We start from the raw sequence: 26,470 nt of genomic DNA, 5'->3' as shown, positions 1-26,470 counted from the left end.
ATGTCGGGCTTCGCACTGACAGCATGGGATTCTCCCTCTCTGTCCCCTTCTCGAAATAAGTAACTTTAAAAAAATTATTCTTGATTATGGACAGGATATTCTATTGAATAAAGAATGTTAAAATAACTTCTGAAAATTCTGAGGCATAATGTTAAATGCAAAAGAGTCAATGAATAAAAACACACTGATATCTAAACGTGCTTTAAAAATGTTCTAAAATTAGGGCGCCTGGGTGGCTCAGTCGGTTGAGCATCCAACTTTGGCTCAGGTCATGATCTCGCGGTTCGTGGGTTCAAGCCCCGCGTCTGGCTTTGTGCTGACAGCTCAGAGCCCAGAGCCTGCTTCGGATTCTGTGCCTCCCTCTCTCTGTCCCTCCTCACTCGCACTCTCTGTCTCTCTCTCAAAAATAAACATTAAAAAAAAAAGTCCTAAAATTAGCTGAGGGAGAATCCCATTATCGCCTATAAACATATATGGTTTTAATGTCAACGATTTTAATTACAGTTGACCCTTGAACAAAATGGGGGGTGAGGGGCACTGAGCCCCTCCTCCCTGCACACAGTAGAAAATCTAAGTGTAACTTCTGACTCCCCCAAAACTTAACTGCTAATAGCCTATTGTTGACCATTACTGACAATGTAAACAGTCGATTAACACATACTGTAGGTTATGTGTATCATATAGTGTATTCTTACAATAAAGCTAGAAAAAAATCATAGGTGAAAATACATTTACAGTACTATACTGTATGTACTGAAAAAAAAATCCATGTATAAATGCACACGCAGCTCAAACGTGTGCTGCTCAAGGGTCGACTGCATTAGGAAAAAGGTAGCAAGGGAGGGAGGGAGGAAGTGGAAAGGATTAAGAAAATGTGTTAAGCCTGAAATGGGTATTTGGTGCCCTCTGCTGTCGGATTGCTGTTACTTAATAGTAACAGGGGAACAGAATCCAGCCATTTAAGTTTCAATTAAGGAATACACTATCTTAAATATTTGGTTTCGGATAGGAGATTTTATGACAAGGTATGGATACAGTACACTCAGCTTATGTCATTTCACGGCCCTCTATGTGTTTTCATTAACAAGCATATTAAGAAGCATAAACCAAAAGGGATATTTAACCTGAGAGGTTTTAAGGTTTGATACTATACAGTAATTTATTTCACAAGACATAAATAAATGTAAATCACTCAAAAGTATAAGTATTAAATATAAACACTTAGGTCATGCCTTTTATAGAGAAAATGCCTTCTAAAGGTATTTCTACAGGCCACATTTTAACTGGATAATGTTTGGGTAACAATATATCCAAATGGTATTAATATATTAGGAGATTAGAAGATTAACACATGATGGTTCCACAACACCAGCATAAAAGACATCGAGTTTGTAACTGTTCCCAAAGGGCCAAGTCACCAAAGTCACAAGACCAAGAGCCCTGGGCACTAGGGCACCCCAGTCCCCCATTAGACAAACCTTTACATGAATCACTTCATGCCCCTTGCATTGATTCTTCTGTCTTCTAAATAAAAGAGAGATTTCACAAACAGCAAACAGGTAACAAAACAGTATCCCTTTCACTGGTAAAATGGGGATAATAAAGCTCATTTTATCTCAAATGAATGTTACAGACATGCGTGAAAAGTCTCAACCAATTAAAGTAGCTGTTAAAAAGGGAGAAAAAAAAACTATTTAAAAAAGAAAAACTGCTCTGGATCTAACATGTCCTCCTGGGTATTCCCAACCCTTAGCACAGTTGTGAATGAACAGAAACGAGAGGATATTCTGGGAGGCCGACTTGACGAGAAAAAAAGCGAAGACTAATAATGGCAAATGAACAGGAGACAAGAAAACCGCTTTAACCCACCCAGGGTCACAGTGGTGAGCAATCTCAAATTTCAGAAATACTCACACTCAAGTAGATTCTAACCTAGGAGAGTCTTAACCCTCTTCTCCCATCGCTGCAGGGCTCGGCACGCGCCTCCCACGCTCTGCCCGGTCAGCCGCACGCAGTGTTTCCTCTGCTGGGGATTTCTTCCCCCTCTGCCTCCCAACACCAAGCCTCTACACGAGTGACTCTCTTCAGAGAAGACGGTCTTCCCACAGCTCCCCAGGCCAGTCCTCTCCTGAGGACGCCCTCCCACTTGGTTCACACCTTAGGTAACAGAGCGTTCACGGTGATGAGCTGCGCACTTGTCTCCCTCATCAGAGCAGGAACTCGACAGGAGGCCCTGATGGGTGTGGACGTGATTCATGAACTCTCCAGCCGTGCTAGCTCGGGGCCCAGCTTACAGTACACACTCAAGGTGTGCTGAATGAATGAAATCAATCATTCAATCAAGACTGTTAAACTAGTGTGTGAATACCTACTGGGATAAACGTGTTAAAACATGTTGCCCAGTTGACTTCATTACCATCTTATTACCTCCACTTTAAAGCTAAAAACAAATGGAAGCTAGGAGGTCGGCCAGTCAGTCACACAGGTCACACAGCTGTCAACGGTTAAGACCGAGGAAGAAGTCAGGGTCCCCTGGTATCTGCCAGACATTTACTTGGCGAATATCAAGAGCTTCTCAGCATGAGTTCGGCAGAGATTCTAGAGATGGGGTGGGGGTGGGGAGGTGGTGTGAGTCCACTCCATATTAATCAACCTTAAATTCCGGGCTATTCAGTGATTCAGTGAACAGTTTGTTGGAAACACAAAGAGGAGTATCAAATGGCCCTTTGAGGAGCTCTCGGGGTGACAGAGCAGCAGCCCTGGGCCAGAGGTGACATACTCTTCATCCTCAAGGCAGCGTCTGGAGGCATCACTGTGAGTCACCACTGGGAGAGGGTGCTAATGGCATCTAGTGGGTACAGGCTGGGGACGCTGCTTAAACATGCCACATTGTACAACACAGCCCCTGGAACAAAGAATTACCCAGCCCCAGATGTCAACAGTGTTGAAGTTAAACAAACCCTGATACACGGAAACAGACATGGAAGCAAATATATCTCCTTGTTTTCGTGTATTGGTACAAAAGAATTAGTACTGAGAAAGAGACATAAACACGAGTGGCAGAGGACCAGAGAAGACACAAGTGACTGCTAGACTCAGCAGCATTCCTGAAAACTTCAGGAGCCTCTGTGGGGACAGCGGTCACAGAACGGGGGCTCAGGAGAGCTCTGGGAGTGAGCCGGGTGAGTGGGAGCCAGCCGGGGAAAGGTGGGGTAAGGGGGTGAGGGAGGCACGGGCATCCCAGGCCCACCAACTAGCAAGTACCACGTTTATCAAAATACAGACCGGGGAACACCAAGTCACGTTACACCGTGGACAACTAAAATCCTGATTTACTCTGCAAATCCCCTCCTTTGGTCTTTGCCTTTCTTTTTTCTACCTCTTTCCTTCATAGCCATCCACTGCCCTGAGACAACATCACCTTTACCAAGGCTGACTGCTGACGGGTGGGAGTGTGAGTACAAAAAAATAGGTATTTTCACGCAAACTAAGACAGAGATGTGTGAAGGACCACGGAAAGGTCTCTGGATACACTTTGTCTGCTCCAGGCTACCGAGAGCACAGTATAGAACTCCAGCCACAACCACTACAAGCCAACTGCACTTTCTATCCTTGGACATCGCAATAAACTGCCTCCCTGAAATTAATATTTTTCCATTCAAGGCTAATGTTAGGTTCCACACCACAGCATAGAAGTCATCTTATGAATGTCATACCTGAAAGTTTTTTTTAAATTTTAAAATCACTGTCACTGGCTCAAAGCCCTGCTTGCCATCCCTCATTCTGGGAGATTTCACCACCCGTGTAGGTCGGTGATTTTGAACTTATGGTCTGCAACCCCGCGTGGGCAAGGGGCCTCCTAATGGATAGAAAAGGATTCAAAGTCGGAGGGCAAATGACACGATGTTAAACACGGAGTCACTTAGTAATAAAGGGAGTTAGCTGTGATTATATGTGCTAATTATGCTACAGTGCTGTTTTTATTTTTTTGCTATTTATAATTTGAAGTTCCTATAGGACTACAGCATTCTAGAGCGTCAGTACTGAATTTAAATGTCACACAACCATGAAATATAGAGCATTGGTACAAACATTCTACTGCATACGAACCTACGAGTTTCCCAAAAAGGAGAGGTTTTGATATCAGCACATCATCAGTGCTGGTTTTCAACTGCTGCCATTCTCGCTTTTAAATAAGTTCCCGTTAGTTTCATCACTTTGTTTTGCATTTTTTATATGCATCAACAATGTTTTTGCACTGTTATTTTCCAAGGACAAGAATAAGACAGGTTTGTGGCTTATTGTTAAATCAGACACTCCGATCCCTATTCCCCAACTAGCCTGCCAGATGGCACCGCTCCGTCTTCTCAGAGTTCTGACCCCGTGAAAAGCAGGAGGTACTGGGACAGTGGGCTTCGGGGTCTTCTGTGCCAAAGATGGAGAACACGCTGCCCTCCCAACTCCTTGGCTGTTGTGACTCCAGTCCCCTTCAGCGGAATGTGTCCTCACCTCAGGAATCTTGCTCACTAGTATCTCCACGCTGACCACAATCTTCTGTAGTTCCAAATATTCCACCACACCTGCTCTTCAACCTTCTGGAGCAGTGGTTTGCACCCTGCTGCACATTAGAATCACCTGGGAAAATTGGCCGCATGCACACCAACTCAGTCAGAAAGCCACGAGGAGGAGCCAGGCACCGGTAGTTTTTAAAGATCCTCAGATGATTCCAATGTGCAACAAACAGTTTGGGAACCATTATCATAGAGGCATTCAGTCCCTGGATTCCAGGATTTTTTCAAAAGCTATCAGCCTCGTCCTCCCTCCCACTCCTTCCCTAACAAGCCCAGAACCTCTGGTTAATCATATCAATCAACCTCTTGTAACTACCCTCAGTGCCCTTTAACCTCTGCATTACAGAGTTGCAGTTCAGGAGCCGTGACAACATGTACCTTCTACTTTTTCCTAGACCTTTTACTATAGCTAGTTACAGCTACAAATAGAGTCACTCCTCTTACTCTTTCTTCGCTTCTCCTCTCATTCCCCCATCTGTCTCTCTCACCAAGTCCCGACCCAGGTTCTTGATCCCTCCCTCCCCACAATCTTACCTGTAACTTCTTGGAGAAACGTGAAAGTTTTAGGAATGTCCTCTCTTCAACTGCCATCCATTATGCACAGAAACCTACACCCACCAGACACCCAGCCTGTCTTCCCGCCCTTCGATTTCGGAAAATAAAGTCTTCCTCCTCTAGGTCAAAGCCAAACTCTTTCCCTCTGCCTTTGCAGTCCGCCACTCTCTCATCCCCTGGGAACCTAGCTTCATCAAGTACCGCCCCCTTAGCCTAAAGTGGACCGGCCCTCTCTCTGCTGGCTCTTTAACCCTAATCCACAAACATTCCCACGTGCCTGCCAACCTGCATTTTCCCCTATTCTTCCTCTTTCCCCTATCACACTTTTCAAAAGTATCCTTTTGCTGTCGTTTGTTTCCACGCTTCCCATCACTCCTTAACCCATGGCAATCCAGCTTCTGGCCCCAACATCCTGAAGAGACCATTCTGGAAAAGGGTACTGGTGACCTCAATGACAAACATATTTCAGTCCTTCCAATACCACACATCTACTGCCTCTGCCACAACTAATCACTCGCTACCCCTTTTAAAAGTCTTGATTCCCTCAGTCTACGAGTGAGCCTATTCTCCTGGTTCTCCCGCACTCTTGACACTTCTCCGAATCGTTTCCACTTCCTCCCCTTAAGGTTAGTAGCCCGAGAGTCTATCTCAGCCCATTTGCTACCTCTGAATAGTCCCATGGCCTTCGATGGTTTTAAGCACCAGGTATATGTGGGAGATTCCTCAACCTGTATATCCATCACCACACCCCCCCCCCCCATATACGAAGCAGCTCATCACCATCCCCTGCAAAACCGGTTCCTACGTTCGATATCACATTTGAGAGAGCCGATTTCTATTCAACCACCCAATCAGAAAACCTGTGGGTCCGCCCCGCTTACCACCTGTGCCTCATTAATCACTCAATTCTTGGAGTCGAACTCTCCTCTACATTGCCTCGTATCTGTTGCACATACCTGCTCTCATATAAAATTCTCTTTGAAGGAAGGATTCTAGTGCTAATTTTTCTTCTTAGGTGTGAAAGCCACTGAGATAAAAGATACAGTTTAAGCACCTTCACGTAGTATGTATGGACCGGTCTCATTTCACACACCTCCCGTCTCTCCTCTCCTTGATACTCCAGCAATGCTGAACACACATGGTACTCCCCGCTGCCCTCTTTGCATCCGTCACCTGACTACATTCTACTCATTCTTCAATGTCTCCTCCTCCAAGAAGCCAGTCCTGATCACCTCAGGCTAGTCCAGGTCTCTGCAATACCTTCTGCATTTCTCAGCCAACTCACTCACTCCACTGCCTTGTATTTATCTGTTTACGTTTCCTGAGGGTAAATATCATGTCTTATTCATTTTGGCTCTCCAGGGCCAAACCCAGTAGCTAGTAGTCAATAAATGTTTACTGAACTAGACTGATTCAATTATTTTCTAACAGAGGCTATAAAAGTCAAGAAGTTTCAAAATCTTTTATATAGTCTAATAAAGAACAGCTATTTCAAGCATATTACAAGAAATTATTTCTTACCCAAGGTACTAACACATTAACACTTAGCTACAAATCTTTATATTTCTATCACATTACTTCAAAATACCTGGAAGTTCCCAACTAAGAGTTAAATATAAAGTAGCATACGCAAGGGCTGGAAAGATCTGGCTGTTGAGAAGGTCACAGGGTTAAATCTATCTACTGTTCCTATTCTCTCAGCAGTCTGCCATTTGATTTATTATGTGAGATGGTAAAAGGAATTTCCCCTTCGCTGTATCTCACAGACATTATTCAACAACCTAAATTTCTTCTCAGGTATAGTGTGGTTTGTTAATGTACTTCCAAGGAGAAACAAAACTGTTTTGAATTTAAAACCATCATAGAACAAGACTGCTTTTTTTGGTTCAGAATAATATGATGAATTACATTCAATATGACCTATGAATTCCATTCATAAACCCACGGAACACCTATTACGTGCAAAGCAGAGGGCCGATAAGGCACTAGAGCCACAGGGCTTGGTAAGTTTCAAGAAGGGGAGCTCCCTTGTCTATGTCATTATTTGATGGCGTTATGTCTCATTTACGGATCCTTAAAAAGGGAAGAGAACAAAAAATCCTGTAATCATCAAAAAATATAGTAAGTTCAATTAAATATTTAGTTAGCTTTGAGAGTTTAGTTTTATCCCTTAAATGTATTCATAATAACTTACAACTTGTTTCCCTTGAACTGGAGAAAAAGTTGGAGGAAAGATAACCTGAGTCAGAAATGTTTAAAGCATTCATTACAAACTCCATGAAACATGCACACATGATGCAAGTGTACAAGGGCACACACACACACAGATGAGCACACACGCACTCACAGCCTACATACGGTGTACTTTCTTATGTGGGTGAGACTACCACGAAAGGGAGGTAAAGGCAAAGAAAGAGTAAGAGACAACAACAGAATTAGGACATAAATACATGAAAGGAATGCTAACCACTCTTACGGAGGTAAGAAGGATGACTAATGTAATACAACGGCTGGATTGTGGAAGAAGGATGGAGAAAGAGGAAAAGAGAGGAGGAGGGTGATGGGGCAACTGGACTCCATTGACTTTCTTGTACTTTCTGGTGCCTGTGATAACAGCAATGTAATAATGTATGTTCAGAAATTAATCCCATTACCTTACTTACATACCTGTGCCTAATCAATAACTTTAACTCTTTTCATTTTATTTTTATGGTTCCAAAAAAAATTCAAGCTTATTCCTTAAGGAGTCTCTTTACCAAAAGCCTCACGTTAAATTCCAAAATTTTCATTCTAGAAATTTTTAGAAAGCAACTGACAAACAATAGAGAGGGAAGCGGTGGCAAAAAAAAAAAAAAAAAAAAAAAAAAGTCCCTGATTGTTCTCTATAGAATCTGAAGTCATTTTCTCTAACCACTATGTTGTGAGATTGTGGGATACGGGCAGTAGGTGGGTCAATACATGAGGAAAATTCCAGACTGAAGGACTCTGTCACCTGCCAGTAGGTTAAGGATGTTCTCACACAAACAGCTTTAAATTAAAGCCCACAACTGATCCAGTATAGAGACAATATATGATATGTAATCACAGATATGCCTCATCTAGTTCAAATAATAAATACACAATTAAGATTGAAAAGTGAATGTTTAATACAATTTCTCCTTAACTAATTCATTATTGAACTTTACAATTAACATCAAGAATACAGAAACTCAAAGGGATTCTGGAAAAGATCACGGCACTGATGGAAGCATAGTTACTGGATTTTTCCAAATCCTCACATAAAGAGAGACACAGCAATTAGATAGGATAACCGAAACGCAGTAAGAACATTTCAACAAAACAAGTTGATAAAATATATCCACAAATCCCAAAACTCAAGCAGATGGAAAAACCCACCAACAGCTACAAGGTCTATCTGTTATCAGGCACCTCCTTAGGACGAAGGAAAGGGAAGTGGCGAGGTATGCGACAGATCTGAGAGGAAAACCCCAAAATGCTGACTGACGGTTACCAGAAAAACATAATGGGGCCCATTTAAAAACAGCAGCTGAGGGGTGCCTGGGTGGCGCAGTCGGTTAAGCGTCCGACTTCAGCCAGGTCACGATCTCGCGGTCCGTGAGTTCGAGCCCCGCGTCAGGCTCTGGGCTGATGGCTCGGAGCCTGGAGCCTGTTTCCGATTCTGTGTCTCCCTCTCTCTCTGCCCCTCCCCCGTTCATGCTCTGTCTCTCTCTGTCCCAAAAATAAATAAACGTTGAAAAAAAAATTAAATTAAAACAGCAGCTGAACCTGGGAGAAGTTTACCCGCCTCAACAGCAAGTGAACGCATGGGCCACGATCACAAAGGCTGAGGCACGTGGCAGTCCCAGTCCACGGGCAACACGACTACATCAGGGGTCCCTTTGGCAAAGGCCCCCAGGAATGAGAAACTGCTAAGCATGCAGTCAAAACTGCCAGGTAATCCCCCCCCCCCCCCCGCCCGCAAATAAGAGGTGAGGAACGGTGTTAGGAGAGCTTAGAAAGCGAGCCACCATATTTTCGAACCACATGAAAAATAGGAAAGGAAGTTTTGGGAAGTTAGAAAAATGATCTGAATTAATCATTCAAAAAGTCCAGGAAAAATTCTTTTACAAAAGAGGTGAGCAGTGAACAACAGAAAAGTATTGAGGTCAAATTATTATAATTAAAAAGAATTAAGAACCAGAAGGGAAAACACAGATATGCTCAAAACGCAGATAAAAATGAATGTGCTATTTCTAAACAAGCTGATGAACACTTTTAAAATGATACTCAACGTGAAAGAACATATGAGCATTAGAAAAACCAGAAATGAAATGACTGAACTCAAAAAGAATTAGAAAGAAAACATCACATTAGATGAAGCCTAGGAGTGAATAACAACAAGCAATCGCACCCTAGGAAAACAGAAGGTGACAAGGACAATGTTAAGGATAAAAAAGAAATGGACTTCTTTCCCTTTGTGGGTGACAAGCTTTAGGGTGGCACACCTAAAGAGACCCGGGTGTGCAGGAAATTGTTTACATAAAGGGAGAATTGGGCAAGTAAATACATACGGCCCCCGACTTATGATTCTTCGACTTTACACTGGACTGAAAGTGATACGCATTCAGTAGAAACCGCACTTGGAAGTCTGAGTGTGGATCCGGCCCCAGACCAGTGACACGCACCAGGCTCTCCCCTGACACCGGGCGAGGGTAGCAACCTGGCTCAGAGTCGGCCAGCGCACATGGGTGTCCACAGCCGACACACCGAGAGCCACCTGTGCCCACACTGTTGTGCTTTTCACTTTCAGTGCAGTATTCGATACGTTACAGGAGACACTTAACACTATTATAAATAAGCTTTTGTGTGAGATGATTTTCCTAGCTGCAGGCTCATGTAAGTGTTCTGAGCACAGTTAAGGGTGGCTGAGCTAAGCTATGATCCCTGGTAGGTTAGGTGTATTAAATGCATTTTTTACTTAGGAGATTTTCAATTGACAATGGGCTTTTGGGGATGTAACCCCATCGCGAGTCAAGGAAGACCGTGAAGACGCCGAAAATAGTGGGAGTGGGAAGAAAGTTACAGTATTTGAGGAGGGGAGGCTAGAGCAAACACTCTGGTGTTTGGTTAGACGTGGAGATAACAGTGTTAACTGATGGCATTTAATATATTTAGGAAAACAGAGGAACACAGATTGTGTGTATAAACATACACATGTTATCTGGCTCTATTGAGAGGGCCTGGATGCAATGTCATCCCAGGAGCAGGCAGCATCCACACTTGGTTTCTAATCAGTGTCCCCGTTAAAGGGAATCGCCCATCACAAGGGTGCTCACTAAAGTTTATTCTCCTCCTATAGTCATAGACATTTACTCCTTTGTCTTCTTAAGCCTAGACAGCTCCCTAAGGGTCCTTAACTGTATTTATTAAAGACTAGACAAAGATTTTTATCCTAATAACTACTTAAACGAAAACTAAATTTATACATACTTATACATATATAATAAATACACAATCAACATATTTTTATTTTCTATTAAAATATTCGCTAAAGTTTTGGAGCAGAATGTTAAGCAAGTTTAATTGATTCTTCAAAGGTCAGACATATCATAAGAATTTTTCTAAGGCCATAAACAGTTCACCAGACAAGGCCTGGTATCCTGTATATAACGTCATATGGCTTGCCCCTGTCTGTACCTTACAGTGCCCTTTTCACAATGAATCATAAAGTCAATTCAATCAGTATGAAATTTTTTTAGAGTGAATTTTGCAAGCAAAAAACACAGAGCATGTTCTCAGTAGGTTATATCTGACTTCTAAATCCCATTCTCTCACCTAGTTACACAGAATACAAAGCTACTGACCTTTGCAAATATAGCCCGTTCGTTTTTTTCAGCCTTTTGACTAATTAGACAACAGAGAGAGAAATGTAACACAGAAGATAAATCATCCTGGTCATTTTTCAATTTCTTCAACCTCGTGATTTTTCAAAATAAATAGGGTGACCCTGATTGGTACACAATACCTAAGATATAAAGGTGCCACATAAAAAATTATACACACTAGGCCAGAGAAAACGAATTTCATGGCAGTAAAGGCTTTCTAGCTTCCCTAGTAAAATCCCACTGACCCAAGGCGTGCTCCAAGATGTCCTCACCAAGAACCAGTGTCTCTGGCAAATGCTTCATGAGAAAGGTCATCAAAAAGATCACCTGAGTGGTGCCTGGGTGGCTCAATCAGTTGAGCATCCAACTCTTCATTTCAGTTCAGATCATGATCTCACAGGATTCTCTTTCTCTCTCTCTCTCTCTCTCTCTCTCTCTCTCTCTTTCTGGCTCTCCCCTACTTGCTTGCACATGCGTGCTCTCTCTCTCTCTCAAAAATAATAAAAATTTTTTAAAAAGATCACCAGATATGCTCAGACCAACTTCTTAATATTTTCATTTCTGCATTCATCATACCACCACGTGCTATCTACAGTTTACTAGTTATTTATAGTCTGCAAATCTACTAACTCCTACTCTAGAACATGACTCACGCTGGGTGTTATGGGACAGGGAAATGAAGATGGCTCTGCCTTCAAGGTATTAAAGCCACTTCCATCCTTTTAAATAATACTACAGCCTACTTTTCTCCTCTTCCACTGGTTCCTCTTCCAATGGTCTCCATTGCTTATATTCACCTCCCTCTCGTTCATCACTACCAATCAAAAGCAAACAACATCGAGTGGGGGGTAAATTCTCCAGTTAACTCTACTATCGACATCATGTCCTCTGACATGGGTCCACCTCCTCCACCAACAAAAACATTCAGTGAGCTCCTAACAAAGTAAACCTCAGCTCTTACCCCTGCATGCACTGAAGCTACTACTTTTTTTCCTCTAAAAGCACATATCTTCCATACTCCCCACCTCCACTTTATCTTATTCTCATTTTTAGTTCTTTGTACCCTGATTTCTGACCCAACTAATTCTTCCAAAGCAGCTCTCCTAATGATCACCGGTGACTTCCCTAATTATTAATTCCACCCTTCATTCCCTCAAGTCTTAGTGTTATTTCGCATCTCTGATCAACTGCTGACCTTTGCTTCCTTTACAAAAATTTGTTTTCAAGTATATGTGTAACCGAGGCCATTGCAGGTTACTGGCCCAAGGTCACCCACAGGTAGCATGTTACAGACATAACTGAAACACAGATATGCCCGTCACCAGAACCCAGGTTCTTAACCATTCCTTTGAACTGCTTTTCAAAAATAAAGCAAAGGCTGTTCCGTGGAAGAACAGTATCTACAAACTTGCTGTTAATAATGCCGTCCTCTGATGCAGGGTTCAACCACCTATGACCGATGCTAATCCAGCCCGTTGCCTATTTGTGTAAATAAAGTTTTACTGGAAGCCAGTCATATTCATTGGCCTATTGTCTATGGCTGTTTTCACACTACAATGGCGGGTCTGAATCACTGTGACAGAGATTGAACGGCCCACAGAGTCTAAAATGTTTACCGTCTGGTGCTTGATAGAAAAAGTTTGCCAATCCTTGTTCCAACCATCTGTCTTTTAGGTTCATCACTGGCAACCCTGAGGATAATAATAACGAATTCACCTATCTGCAGTAAGAATTAAGGAAGATGGCATATCTGGAATACTCTAATGATCAGGCATCCCAAAACAGGCACTATGGTCTAATCCAGGCTCTGTACTCCAGCATTTGTTTGGGGCGGGGGGACGGGGGTGGTGGTGGAATCCCATCCCTACTCTGTCTCACTATCATTCCACTTCTTTCTTGGAAGATTTTTGCTCCCCTTGCACACATTCCATCTCCCAACACTCCAAACAAGAGGCAGATGTCTCCTATCACAACCAATCTCAAAGCCTATTCTGTGAGTTGTTTGTTTCTGTTAACAGCTCCGCCATTCTCCCTTCAACCAGGCTCGGAGCTCTGAAATCGTCTTACAGGTCTCAACTCTTCCCTATTTATTGAAGTCCTATCTATTCAACCAACACAACAGCCTCCAAGTCATTCCCTCTTCAACATTTCCTCTACCTAATCCTATCCCAGTTCCCACTGCCTCTCACCTAACAGCATCACAGTTCATTTCCCATGGCAATAAGTGTCCTGCACATAAATGTCAGACATGGAAAACTATTTCTTAAACAAAGATCTCCTTTTAAGACTGTTCAGTATCGTACTGTTTACCCACTGAGGTAAGTCCTCAGCTTTGCATTCAAATAGATTCCACAATATGATTCCAATCTATACCTCCAAACCAACTTCACACGAAATTTCCTGGGTATTTTCTATGCTTCACATACTACCTAAAAGCTCTGAAAATAAAAATATGAGAAACTCAGCTCCCACCCTCAAGAAGCTCAAAATCTAATCAGACGACATAAAGAAAAAAACAAAAAATATCCCTTACAAAGTAAAGTGTTTTAATTTTTTTTAATGTTTATTTATTTTTGAGACAGAGAGAGACAGAGCATGAATGGGGGAGAGTCAGAGAGAGAGAGAGAGAGAGAGAGAGAGAGAGAGAGAGAGAGAGAATCCGAAACAAGCTCCAGGCTCTGAGCGGTCAGCACAGAGCCCGACGCGGGGCTCGAACTCACGGAATGCAAGATCATGACCCGAGCGGAAGTCGGATGCTTAACCGACTGAGCCACCCAGGTGCCCCCAAAGAAAAGTGTTTTAAGGAAAGGTCTGAACAGGAACGTGTCTAACACAAAGAGAATGCAAGAACTAATTCTGCCACCAGGGGGCAGAGAGGAGAAGTTTGGGAACTGCTTCGCTATCCTCACAGGAGAGGGATTAAAAAAGCAAGGAGAGAGGAAAAGAAACATAGGATATAAGATGCAGGATGTCTAGCATTTCTCAGCCTTTTCTCTCCAGAGCAGTGATTTTAAACCAGAGGCAATTTTGCCCCACTTGGGGCATCTGGCCATAGCTGAAAACATTTTTGATTGTCACAACTGGGCAAGAGAGGATGCTAGAGATTTGTGATGGGTAGAGGGAAAATGATTCTCAACATCCTACAATAAACAGGACAGCCCCCCCCACACACACACAATAAAGAATTATCCAGGGGCACCTAGGTAGCTCAGGTAGCTCAGTGGGTTAGGCGTCTGTCTCTTGATTTCAGTTCAGGTCATGATCTCTCAGTTTGTGAGTTGGAGCCCTGCATCGGGTCCTGTGCTGACAGCATGGGGCCTCCTTGGGATTCTCTGTCTCCCTCTCCCTCTGCCCCTCCCCGTTCGTGTGCGCATACGCGCTCGCTCTCTCTCTCTTTCTCTCAAAAATAAACAAACATTAAAGGAAAAAAAAGGAAGTATTCAGCCCAAAACGTCAATAGTGCTGAGGTTGAGCAACACTGCTCTAGAGTCACAAGGAAAAAAAGTAAAGGAGAGGGTCCAGCTGACATAATTGCAGGACACGCTGGAATGCTGACAATACAGACACAGCAAAGGAGAATGAGTTATGCCTGGACGAGCTTGCTCGCCACAACCAAAGGGGAGAATACAAAACTGGGCAGAGGGCAAAGGTGATTAATAAAGGTTCCACGTCTAAGGCCACACGAACAGGAACAGATCTGGTCGTCAAGCCAAGACCATCAACTGTGAGGGAAGGAAGAAGACCTGGGCAAAGAGGTTGAGGCAGAGGCCATCAGCACTTCCTGCCACACAGCACCCAATTCAATACGCATTTACTGCACAGCTGCTACTAGATGTCAGGAGGGAAATGGCAATAAATAAGTCACAATCCCCGCCTGCGAGAAGGCTGAATTTCAGTGGGGAGAATCAGGGAAGCTGGTAAGTGATTACCATACCAGGGAAATTAAGATACACGCCATAAGAGAAACACACAGGGGTTTGAATACACACATCTTCAAAACTTTGAAGCAGCCATAAAGAGTAATTTCACTTCACAACCTCTGGCTCTTCCAGTGAAAGAAAAGAATCAGAGGAAAGGAAATCCCCCATCTTTGTCTGCAAGGCTCCGCGTGTCCGGCATAATTAACAAAATTAGCGATATACAATACATGTTACTCCAAACAGCCCAAATGCCAACACTAGTCTAACAAGGAAAAGGTAGGACTCTTTCTATAGGGCATTCCCGTAGAGATTTTGCTTTCCATTGAGAGACCCATGAAGAAAATTAGTTCCCATATCCTAGAGTCAATCCTGCACCCCTGACACGCTCTTAGTTATGTTCTGTTTTTTTAAACTTTGGGTGGGTTTTATTTCTCCTGAGATTAGGAAGCCATCCAGAAGGCTCTTCAAATATTCCCCTCAGAAGGAGCCTCAAACTCACCATGAGAAAATAGTTAGAGAAATCCCTAATGGTCCAGCCAACATACATTTTTCATAAAGTGATTACCCTCCCGCAGCCTCAGCTTCCTAAGCCTTTCCCCCCTTCTGTAATTGTTTTCCTTGTAGGCCAGGCAACAATTACCACTGCTACAAGACTGAGGAGGTTCACAAGCAATATATTTTACAATACATAAGTGTAGTGTCTCTGATATCTGCTGCTTTTATCACTAATTGCACTATAAAATGCGCTATTAAAACAGGGACAAACAAGATTGTAAAAATCACATAATGGACCATGACCACTTACAAAAGCCATTCATAAATGTTAACTGTACCACTTATTTTTCTTTAATTTTCCAGTCGTATCATGATTTTTACAAATTTTTACTTCTAGGGGATACCAACAAGAAAACACATTTGAAAATTCTATGACCTACATACTTACCCTTGCATATAGTATTTTATAAACTGGCATAGAATTAAAAATTAAATAGAACGTCAGACAATGTGCTATGGACACTGAACTCCTAAGGACATCTACGTGATCTCTTGAAAGAAATTATAAGCATGGCAAATACATTTAAGCTGTGATTTCTATTCAAACTTCACAACACAGGCCGGGAAGCATGAAAGAAAGCGCAGAAGGGTTTCACAATTCTGACCTACGAAACATACAACAAAGCCAATAAAGCATTTATTTCTTGGGGAAGGACAGAGTGATCAAATATGACTGCCAATTACCAGAGGAAATGGGCCACTGGAACCACCTATAGTAATTCCTGTGTCATCAGCACTCAGTGCTAATTCATGGGCAAATTTTCAAGTTTGTAGATGAGCCTTTCAACCTGTTCATTATTTATCTACGTGTCTACCCATTAAAAAAAAAAAAAATAGCAATCCAGAATGAGAGAGAATGAAAATAACAGCATCTGTGCTACCCACTAACGATTCTAATGAATACTCAGATGCACCCGGGAATTTTAAGTTGTGGCTCAGATGAGATGCTAATACTGTCTCTCAGTTTCATGCAGCCACTACCAGAGACAAGCGAGTTCTAACAGTACCACAGAACATAAATACCACAAACCAAACAGTGGTTAGCCTCTATAAAACTAAAGACAAATAACCAATTAATGAATTCGGATTATTTGTTCTTCTTTTACGTAGGATCATCTCCTGTTAACTCAAGAAGTAGCTGATGCCTTCATGTGAGTATCAGCAGGGAAGGTGTGATCCAGCTTGGGTCCTGGCCAGCACTGGCGCTTGAACAACCTGGCCCTACCTATTCCCGAGTATCCTCTAAAATCCTTATAATGGGCCAACCTTACTAAAATCAGAGCGTGCTTTTCAAACAAAGGAGCAGCCACAATTAGAAACATCTTAATTGTACCTAAATCATGATTTTTTTTTTCTTCCGAGAGGTAAGAGCCAGTGCTCAATCTTTCAACAGGAAGACTGTCAGAAAACCGAAAGCCAGATTACATGATAAAGGTTCGCTCTAATTTCAGAAATGGAAGTCACTTAATTCCGCAGAAATCGTTTTAAACTATTTTTTAAATTTTTTTAACGTTTATTTATTATTGAGACAGAGAGAGAGAGAGAGAGAGAGAGAGAGAGAGAGAGAGAGAGCGAGCATGAGCATGGGAGGGGCAGAGAGGGAGAGAGACGCAGAATCCAAAGCAGGCTCCAGGCTCTGAGCTGTCAGCGCAGAGCCCGACGCGAGGCTCGAACTCACAGACCATGAGATCATGACCGGAGCCAAAGACAGACACTCAACGGACTGAGCCACCCGGGCGCCCCTCATTTTAAACTATTTTAAGTGGTGAGAATAACTTCCTTTTTCAAAGTGCCAAATACATGAAGTGTGCTAAAACAAGGCTGGATAGGCCTAAATAAAAACCAGAAGCTTATCTGTCATCCATGTCTTCTCCCCAAAGTTATTGCATAAGACCTGCCAAAACTGTGTTATGAAGTGAAGTTGAACGGGAGGCTACACACACGGGCCCACATACCACACTTACTTTGTCAGATGCCTCGGAAGCCAAGAGGTTAGTTGCAAGAGTCTGGAGCTTATGATGGGCCATGTTTTTAAGAGCAGCAAGACTACGCCGGGTCATAGCCTGCTTGAGGTTGATGGCTGGGTGACTAAGTGAGTCAGCCGCAGCGGGAACTGCTTCATCACAGGCATTCAGTATCTCTACGGCGGTTATCCCCATCACGCAGCGATCCAACGCGCCTGGAAGACGTAGACATTCACCATCAGCACACAACACTATAAACGCTTCAAACGGTTTTTTAAGGAAAGAAAACGCATAGACGTTTTCCATGTGGGAATATTTTTATCGGTGCCTCTCAGAAACATTTTCTTGTACTTTCCTCCTCAAGGGACCTTCCACACGGCATTACCTTAACCGTTTCTTCTCCTGTAATGAATGTCCCGACCACAACTTCCCAATATAGTCAAGTTCAGAGCCAATACCTTCAACACCTTCTCCCCAGGCTTTTTCCACGGTCTTCCTGATACTCCACACCATTACTCTACTACAAATACCAATTTCTATGACTTCAGCTTCCTCTAAGCTGTCTATCCATTTTAAACAAAAGAACTAAATTTTGCTGTTCTTCTCATGTTTTCTACTTTAATATTTCCTGGAACTTCTCTTTCTCTGGGAAATATCCACAAAACGGGGAAAAACTATGACTTCCCATTTTGTCTGATGTCTTGACTCTTATGGTTCACACCCAATCAAAAGTTCCTCTGTGTGTTTGTGAAAATAACTACTAGTCCAACTTGTAACCACTTCTTCACTTGGCCATTCTTTCCGTTCATCTCCATCTATGCACTTTGTGTCTCAGAGCACAACTCCATCCTATAAAGCAGATGGCTTTTCTGTATACCATTTTGTACAGCACACAGCATCAGGCCAGGCAGACAAGGGTTTCATTGCATGGATTTGTATATAATCTTCTGGAGACTATAATAATGACAGTGAAATGATGATGAAGTTTATTTGGATTCACTGGGCATTCCTCTAGAGTCTTCTAAAAGAGACAAATCAATTTCGAAAAATAACAATAGCGAACACCCAGAAACTTAAATGTCAGCAAAATACAAGATTGCTACTATGTTTCTGAGCTGGTACCCAAACACCCAAACACAGATTCTAGTCCCAGTGTTGAGTATTTATATACATGCCGCTTAAGTTTGCCCCTCCTGGCCTAAAGAGCTTAACTTCTGACTCACTGTCCCCTTTCCATTAGCAGTCCTGGAATTAATTCTTGGTGATTCTGGTATTAACAGAAATCAGTGTTTTACTAGCCAATTCACGGAGCCTTAACCAATACATTTTGAAAGGCAAAGCACAAGAAGGAACTGTCACCTGAAACTTTTTGTGTATGTATGAAATGGAGAGTGTGTATATTCTAACAAGATTTAGAAGTTCAAAAATGCTTGAAAATCACCAGCACATATGATTTTTCCACACATCCCGATCTCTTGGCTGAGTTCCTCTACTCCAGTAAACTGTGTCCTACACTCAACCACAGCCAATGGTCATATTATAATCTTATTACCAATAAATAAATCCCAACGTGATCCCAATTTCAAAAATGCCACTCTCTGATAGTAGCTCCCATTCTTCATTTCAACCCTCTGATCCAATGATTCCTTGTTCAGCACTGATGCCAACAATTCCATTAACCTCGCACACTTGCACTGTCTCTCACTTCTCTCTATCCTGTAAAGTAAAATTCCATCGCCCATCCTCATAACCACAGCTCTGTCCTCATCTTGCCTCCTTGGACTAACTGAGCAAACTCCAACATTGGCTAAATCCAACTTTCCACCTACTCTACACCTGTACAATGACGACAGATATGAATGGAAAACGTGCTGAAAGACTCCCTTGAAATTCACAATCACTGATCTCAAGGGGTTCTCAATAGTAACCACATTTCCACAGATCTTTCATTTTCCCAGTTAATTATTTCAGACCTTTCACTCCTCCCATCTCTAACACTCCATTTCCTGCCCTCAGCTGGGCAAAAAAGTTTTGTTTCCCATTTCATTTACAAAGAAGCAATTACGAATTAAGTTCTACCAGCTCCCACATTGCACTATAATTGCCACATGAACTATAATTGCCACATGAACTATCCAGACTCCTACCTAACACACTTGCAGCTCAAACTCCATCCCTCTCTTGTCTGCCCATGGACGTCATTTCAGCAATCCTCCCTTTTCCCTTCATCTATTTTCCCCACCTACTAGATCATTCCCACCAGCATATAAGCATGCAATTATTTCACCTGTTTAAACACACACACACACACACACACACACACACACACACACACGACCCAATACCCTTCTCCAGCTGGTATCCCATTTTTTATAATCATCCTCCAAAGAGCTGTCTATCTTTGCTACCTCCAAAGTTTCCTCCTCCCATTTTCCTTTGAACTTACTCAAATCACATTTCACCCAAAACATGCACACAACCTATTCTCCATGTTGCTACAGCCAATATTCAGTTCTCAGTCCTCATCTGACTATCATTTACTATCAGCAGGTCTTGTTCTTCCTCTCTACTCCTTGAAACACATTTTTTCATTTGGTTTCTAGGCAACAACACTCTTCATTTTCTTCTTCCTCCTGACAAGTCCATTTTAGTCTCCTTTGCTGTTTTCTTCCACATCACAGAAATATATCTAAACCCTGGAGGGACCCAATCATTATCTACCTGAATCCTCTTGGTGATACATCCAGTGTTATGACTGAATATCATCCATATGCTAAGAAATCTCAAATTTATATCAACCACTCTGATATCCCTAACTTGAAGTCTTGACTCATTTATACAATTTACTAATCAACATCTCTACTTGAATGTCTAATATTCAACTTAATATAAAAGTAATTCTTGGTCTTTCCAAAATCTACTCTTCCCATTGTCTTCTCAATGTCTAAAAATGAATTCCATCCTTTTGAGTTGCTCATGATCAAAACCTTGGAATAACCTTTAACTCAACCCATTCTTTTAAGCCCCTCATCCAACTATCAGCAAATCCTGTTAGCTCTCCCTTCAAAATATACCCAGAATTCAACCACTTCTCACCAACTCCACTGCTATCGCTCTGGTGTAACAATCCATCATCTTTTATTGTTTACAGGCAATAGCATACAAGCTAATCTCCCTGCTTCCACCCTTGAACCACCTTCAGGCTATTCTTGAAAAAAGGCAAGAAAATTTAATAGTGAGCACAAAATCTAAATCAATTAAAACCAACTCAGAACTGACACAAATTTTCAAAATAGCAAAGACAGTAAAACTTACTGCAATTTGTATTCTAGATGTTCAAAAAGTTTGAACAAAGAGACACGTTAGACAACAAAAGACCAAAATTAAACTTGTAGAGATGAAAACTATACTAGATGGGAATAATGGCAGAGTAGACATTGCAGAAAAAGACCAATAAACCTGGAGACCTAGAATAGAAACTATATTAAAATAAAACACAGAGTAAAAATAATTTTAAAAATGAAAAGACAATGTGCAAGTTGTGGGCAATTTCAAGTAGGCTAGTAAACATATAGCTGGAGTCTCTAAAGAGAGGAAAGAGGGAAGGATCGAAAACATATTTGAATAAATAATGGCCAAAAAAGTTTCCAAATCCACTGAAAACCACACACCCACATATCCAAGAAGTATGACAAACCCTCGGCGCAAGAAATATGAAGAAAACTATAACCCCACTGCTCAAAATCAATAATAAAGAGAAAAATTTTAAAGCAGTTGGAAAAAAACTGACATAGCACTTACAGAGGAACAAAGTTAAAGGTGACAGCAGATTTCTCATTGGAAATAATGCAAGCAAGAAGGCAGTGGAGTATTAACAGGAAAAACAAAAAACAAAAAAGAGCTGTCAACCTAGAATTCTACAACCAGAAAAAATATCTTAAAAACGAAGATGAAACAAAGAGTTTTTCAGACACACAGAAGCTGGAAGAATTCATCACCCATAGACCTGCACTACAAGGAATAAATATTAGGCAAAAGGAACATGATTCCAGATAGAAACCTGGAGCTACACAAAGCAGCAAAGCACAACAGAATGATAACCACACGGGTAAATATTCAAGACTTTGTTTTTATTATTCAGATTTCCTTAAAAGAGACTATTTAAAGAAATAAGCAAATAGGGGCGCCTGGGTGGCGCAGCCGGTTAAGCGTCCGGCTTCAGCCAGGTCACGATCTCGCAGTCCGTGAGTTCGAGCCCCGCGTCGGGCTCTGGGCTGATGGCTCGGAGCCTGGAGCCTGTTTCCAATTCTGTGTCTCCCTCTCTCTCTGCCCCTCCCCCGTTCATGCTCTGTCTCTCTCTGTCCCAAAAATAAATAAACGTTGAAAAAAAAAAATTTAAAAAGAAATAAGCAAATAGAAATAATATTCCAAATGAGTGAAAACCATAAGCAACAATATATATGATATAAAAGATAGAGTGGTAGACAGTGACCCAATTATACTTGAACAGAATATTCTTCTTTTTCTTTTAATGTTTATTTACTTATTTTGAGAGAGAGAGAGCAAGCAGGAAAGGGGCAGACAGAGAGGGAGAGAGACAGAATCCCAAGCAGGCTCCATGCTGCCAGCACAGAGCCCAGTGCAGGCCTTGAACCCACAAACCAAACTGTAAGATCATGACCTGAGCCGAAGCCAAGAGGTGGGCACTTAACCAACTGAGCCACCCAGGAGGCTCCAGAACTATTTTAAAATATAAAGCAACTGGTCTGTGTAAAATAAAGGAGATAAACACAAAGGTAGGAGTGTGAAGAACCTTGATTTAAAAGCTACAGGAAATAAATTATATGTTTTGTATTTTTTCATTAAGACAGTGCATGATCCAAGTGTTGTTGTTGTTGTTGTTTTATTTCCTAAGATTTATTGGCCAGCAGAGTACAGGATAGATTAGAAAGTAGAAAAAGAAGACAGGGAAACCAATAAAGCTAGCATACGTGTAACAAAATACAGCCCTAAGTTAGAATAATACAATGGAAACAAAAAAGGGAGCTGAGGGGTACCTAATGGGAAGGACTTAGCAATTAAGGACAATTGTCCAGAGGGCTCATGGGGGGGGTGGGGGGGGAGGGAATGGTAGCAAAAACAGCCATATTTCCACTATAACAACCTCTTTCTTCAAAATTCCAGAGTACATCATCCAAAGGAAGAAAAGAAACTCTGATTATACTTAGCTTTACCAAGATTTTAGAAAAATACCATTTTTTTCTTAACCATTTCATTCTTTGGGTCTTTGCCTGTCCAGTTGTATCTTTTGTAACAGAATGAAAAACAAAACTGTAGGAGATATAGAAAAGCTGATGGTGCTATGCCACATGTTGTGAAATGTAAAATCTAATCTCTACTGTATTAAATACTGCAGGTAAATAGTCAAAATGTGAAAAAAAATACTTGCTACCAAACTTTTCTACTAATAACAAAAGATTGGGCTGAAGCACCACCTCCTGATTCTCTTTGGCAATTTTGGTAACAAGACAAAACTATCAATTTAAAGAAATAAAAATATTAAAAGGAAAATATTTATAAAAATTACAGACTAAACTGCATAAATTTATTATAAATCCATTAGAGATACCATAAACTCACCAACAGGCAAATGTTTTGCATAGGAAGTTTACATAACAGAAGTACACATTACCAATGAATTCAAGAAAATTTATGCCATCTTATAATAAAATTGACAATTTTAAGTAAATAAATAAATTTAGTAATTTAAAAACTTGTCTGAAGCAAGAACAGCACATACACTAAGGCTTTACTTGTGTGAAAAATCTGATTCTTGACACCTATGTTTTTGGTTATCCAAGCTTTACATATGTTTTTCAATAGACACAAATATACATCAGTTCCTAATTCTCTGCTATCTTTTATTAGATAATTAAGTTTTTTTAAGTGATTTTAATGCATATTTGATAAAGTAAATGCAAAAAACAGGAATATTTCAGAAAACTCATAGAGAAAATAAACACAAAGAAAAAAGATAACAGAACAAAGTAAACTGACATGACTCCTACGCTAACTTCTAACATTTGAAAAGCACTGCTGGCGTTTGCATCTGAACGAGAACACCAATAACTGTCCCCTCGGAAAGAGGTATATGACGTGAGAATCACTTTTGTTATGTAACAAAGACGATCAAGTGGTAACTGGTAACTGTCAGAGAAGAAGATCTTGTAAAATCAGTCATTACTTACAGCCGCCGCTGCCTCCCAGACAGGACTCTGACCTTGTCAAGGGCCTGTGGGGTTGACGTGACACACCCCCTGGGAACACCACATGTGAAGAACGACAGAGTTGGTCCCTGACGCACACAAACAGCTCCGGGCAGAAGCAGCCGCCATCTAGGTCAGTGGGCCACCTTTCCTAAGTTCCTAAGTAGAAGCCAAGAGGTCCAGCTGGCCAAATCTTGTTGCCAGTCATTTGGCTAATTTTCTAACTATCCAGAGATGTGGAAGTAAAATGATTTCGCCAGCCTTCACATCACCATGACCTGTTACTGCACATAATGAAGACGGCACAAGTAAAGAACAAAAGACTCCGGACGTCTGTCGTTCTAGTGAAATTTTAATTTACTAGCTTCAACTTCATTTCATTAGGAAATAAAATACCAGAAATGAAAAGTACCCATTTGGAGGGAAAAACAACTCAAAGCAAATGCTGCATAGAAGTATCAAGACATTTTTAAAAGGTTTAAAGCTAGAAAGATCAGTAAAATTCAAAACAGCCGACACAAAACTGCACACTACGTACGAGGAGTTTTAGTGTAATATAGCTTCACTGCTAAAAATACATCCCCAAAATGCTAAGAAGAGGGGATAAACTATCTCATCGGAGTTTAAATACATCTCATCCATCAAACCTTGGCCGAATCTGATTTATTTGGCTTCATTTTTTATTTATTTAATAAATAAATAAATTTAATAAATAAATAATGTCAATACCTTCAGGATGTGCCATACTGACTCCCTAGGGACCTTTATATCACTAGCTAAAGCCTGAGCAGCAAGGAGGAAAAAGAAATGTATACCTCCTATTATGGTTAAATCCAAAATAAATTCTGCCTCTTTATCTTTTAAGAATGCCACATTGACTGACTGTTTCCTTAAATCCTCTTGAAGGTAAGATAATTATGAAGTTTCCACATTATATATTGTGTTTAATCTAACGTGGGCTTAATTATACTAAACTGGTTGTAAAAAAAAAAAAAAACTTCCTCCAGTATACCTATAGTTACGGGCTACCTGTCATCTCTTTCTGGGAAAATTACTGGAAAAGTTACTATGCCTTTCATTAACATCTTATTTGTAACGAGTATGAAATTAAAGAATCTGAAGAATTTCATACTCGTTACAAATGTATTTAAAATATCTGACGTATTCAGGTATCAATTATTTAAGTATCTGAAAAATTCAGAAAATGAAATTCTCTTCCTTTATAATAATTTTTAAAAGTCCTATATGAGTTTACCATATTCTTGCATTTGTGCTATATCAATTGTTAATTTAATATTTATAGTATTTTAAAATAGTGTTTTCTGGATGTCAATGCTACAAGAACTTAGTCTCTTTAATTTTAATTCTCAAAGTATTTTTTTTTTTTAACGTTATTTATTTTTGAGACAGAGAGAGACAGAGCATGAACAGGGGAGGAGCAGAGAGAGAGGGAGACACAGAATCTGAAACAGGCTCCAGGCTCCGAGCTGTCAGCACAGAGCCTGACGCGGGGCTCGGACTCACGGACCGTGAGATCATGACCTGAGCCGAAGTCGGACGCTTAACCGACCAGGCCACCCTCTCAAAGCGCCCCTCTCAAAGTATTTCTGAATGGAGGTAAGATCACATTCCCAAGTTCAACAAAGTAACAAGGAAAGCAGCTTGTTCGTTAAATAACATTAATAGCAAATATAAACACGTGCATGCACGCACACACAAACCTCAAGTACACAAACATTCATATACACACATTTACATTATGTCTACTATACACTAGGTAAATGTTACCTCATTTTATTCTCCCAGAAATACTATAAAATAGGAACTATTATGATCTTCGTTTTACTGAGACAAAAGTCCAGTAAAGTGCAGCAGATCACATTATTAGCAAATGGTCAATCCTAAATTCAAACCAAGCAGTCTGACTCCAAGCCCAACAGAAACCTGGCAAACTTCGTTTCTGGGGCAGACAAAACCAGAAAGCATGAAACAGTGCTTCTCAGCAGACAGGATGTAACAAAAAGGAATACAAAGATATAAAGTTACATACGTAGTACACCGGCAATTTTGTCTCCAAAAATGCACGGAAACAAGGCCAGAAAGAAATGTGCCAAAATGTCAACACTGACCACTCAGCAATGAGATCTGAGCTCATCTCTCTTCTTCTCCACTACGTTGGAGCTTTTGATTTTTGACAGAAAGTATGACCCTCTTTTACAATCAGAGAAGAAAGAGAAAGGCAAATGCAAAAGCAAAGAAGTCTGACACTCTTCAAGAATGCTCCCTCTTTGCAAGATTGCCTGGGCGCTACACGTAAAGACAAGGACTGTAAATAAAAGACTGCTGAGTACTTGGTACTTGTTACAGAAAGACTCAACAGAACTCCCTACTGACCCAGTAGGAGCACAAATATGGATACAGCCTACTTTGGAAAAGGTACAAAGAAAGGTGAAGAAAACAAAACCGACTGGTTGAAGTATTATATGATACACAACTAGGTATATAAAGAAAGCCTTTAATTACTGATAGCTCATGATTTAAAGTAGCAAAAGTAGAATCAAATGTGTTTTTTAAGGCCTACAGCAGTAAGCATTTAGTTACACACTTGAAAATTTCCCAAGGAAAACTGTAAGATTCTGTGTATAAACATCATATATAATTGTGTGTACTTGTAAGCTACACATTACTTGTTCTATATTATGCCCCATACATAAATTTTCTGAAACTTGAAATCTTAAGTGAGAGATCTTGAAA

The 26,470-nt window shown here is 41.0% G+C and overlaps 1 protein-coding gene across 8 annotated transcripts in view; it reads right to left on the bottom strand.

Annotated features, from left to right (window-relative positions):
- The window catches only part of WDR7 (WD repeat domain 7), a 354,920-nt gene that overhangs the window by 261,443 nt on the left and 67,007 nt on the right, over positions 1–26,470 (bottom strand). For all 8 annotated transcript variants that reach the window (XM_045042404.1, XM_045042403.1, XM_006938939.4 and 5 more), the window contains one exon: positions 17,451–17,665. In XM_045042404.1, coding sequence (XP_044898339.1) covers positions 17,451–17,665 — 215 coding nt within the window. The remainder of the gene's footprint in view (positions 1–17,450; positions 17,666–26,470) is intronic.

This window comes from Felis catus, chromosome D3 (genome assembly GCF_018350175.1).
Source record: "Felis catus isolate Fca126 chromosome D3, F.catus_Fca126_mat1.0, whole genome shotgun sequence".
Classification (NCBI taxonomy): domain Eukaryota; kingdom Metazoa; phylum Chordata; class Mammalia; order Carnivora; family Felidae; genus Felis; species Felis catus.
This window is presented reverse-complemented; position numbering and strand designations above follow the sequence as displayed.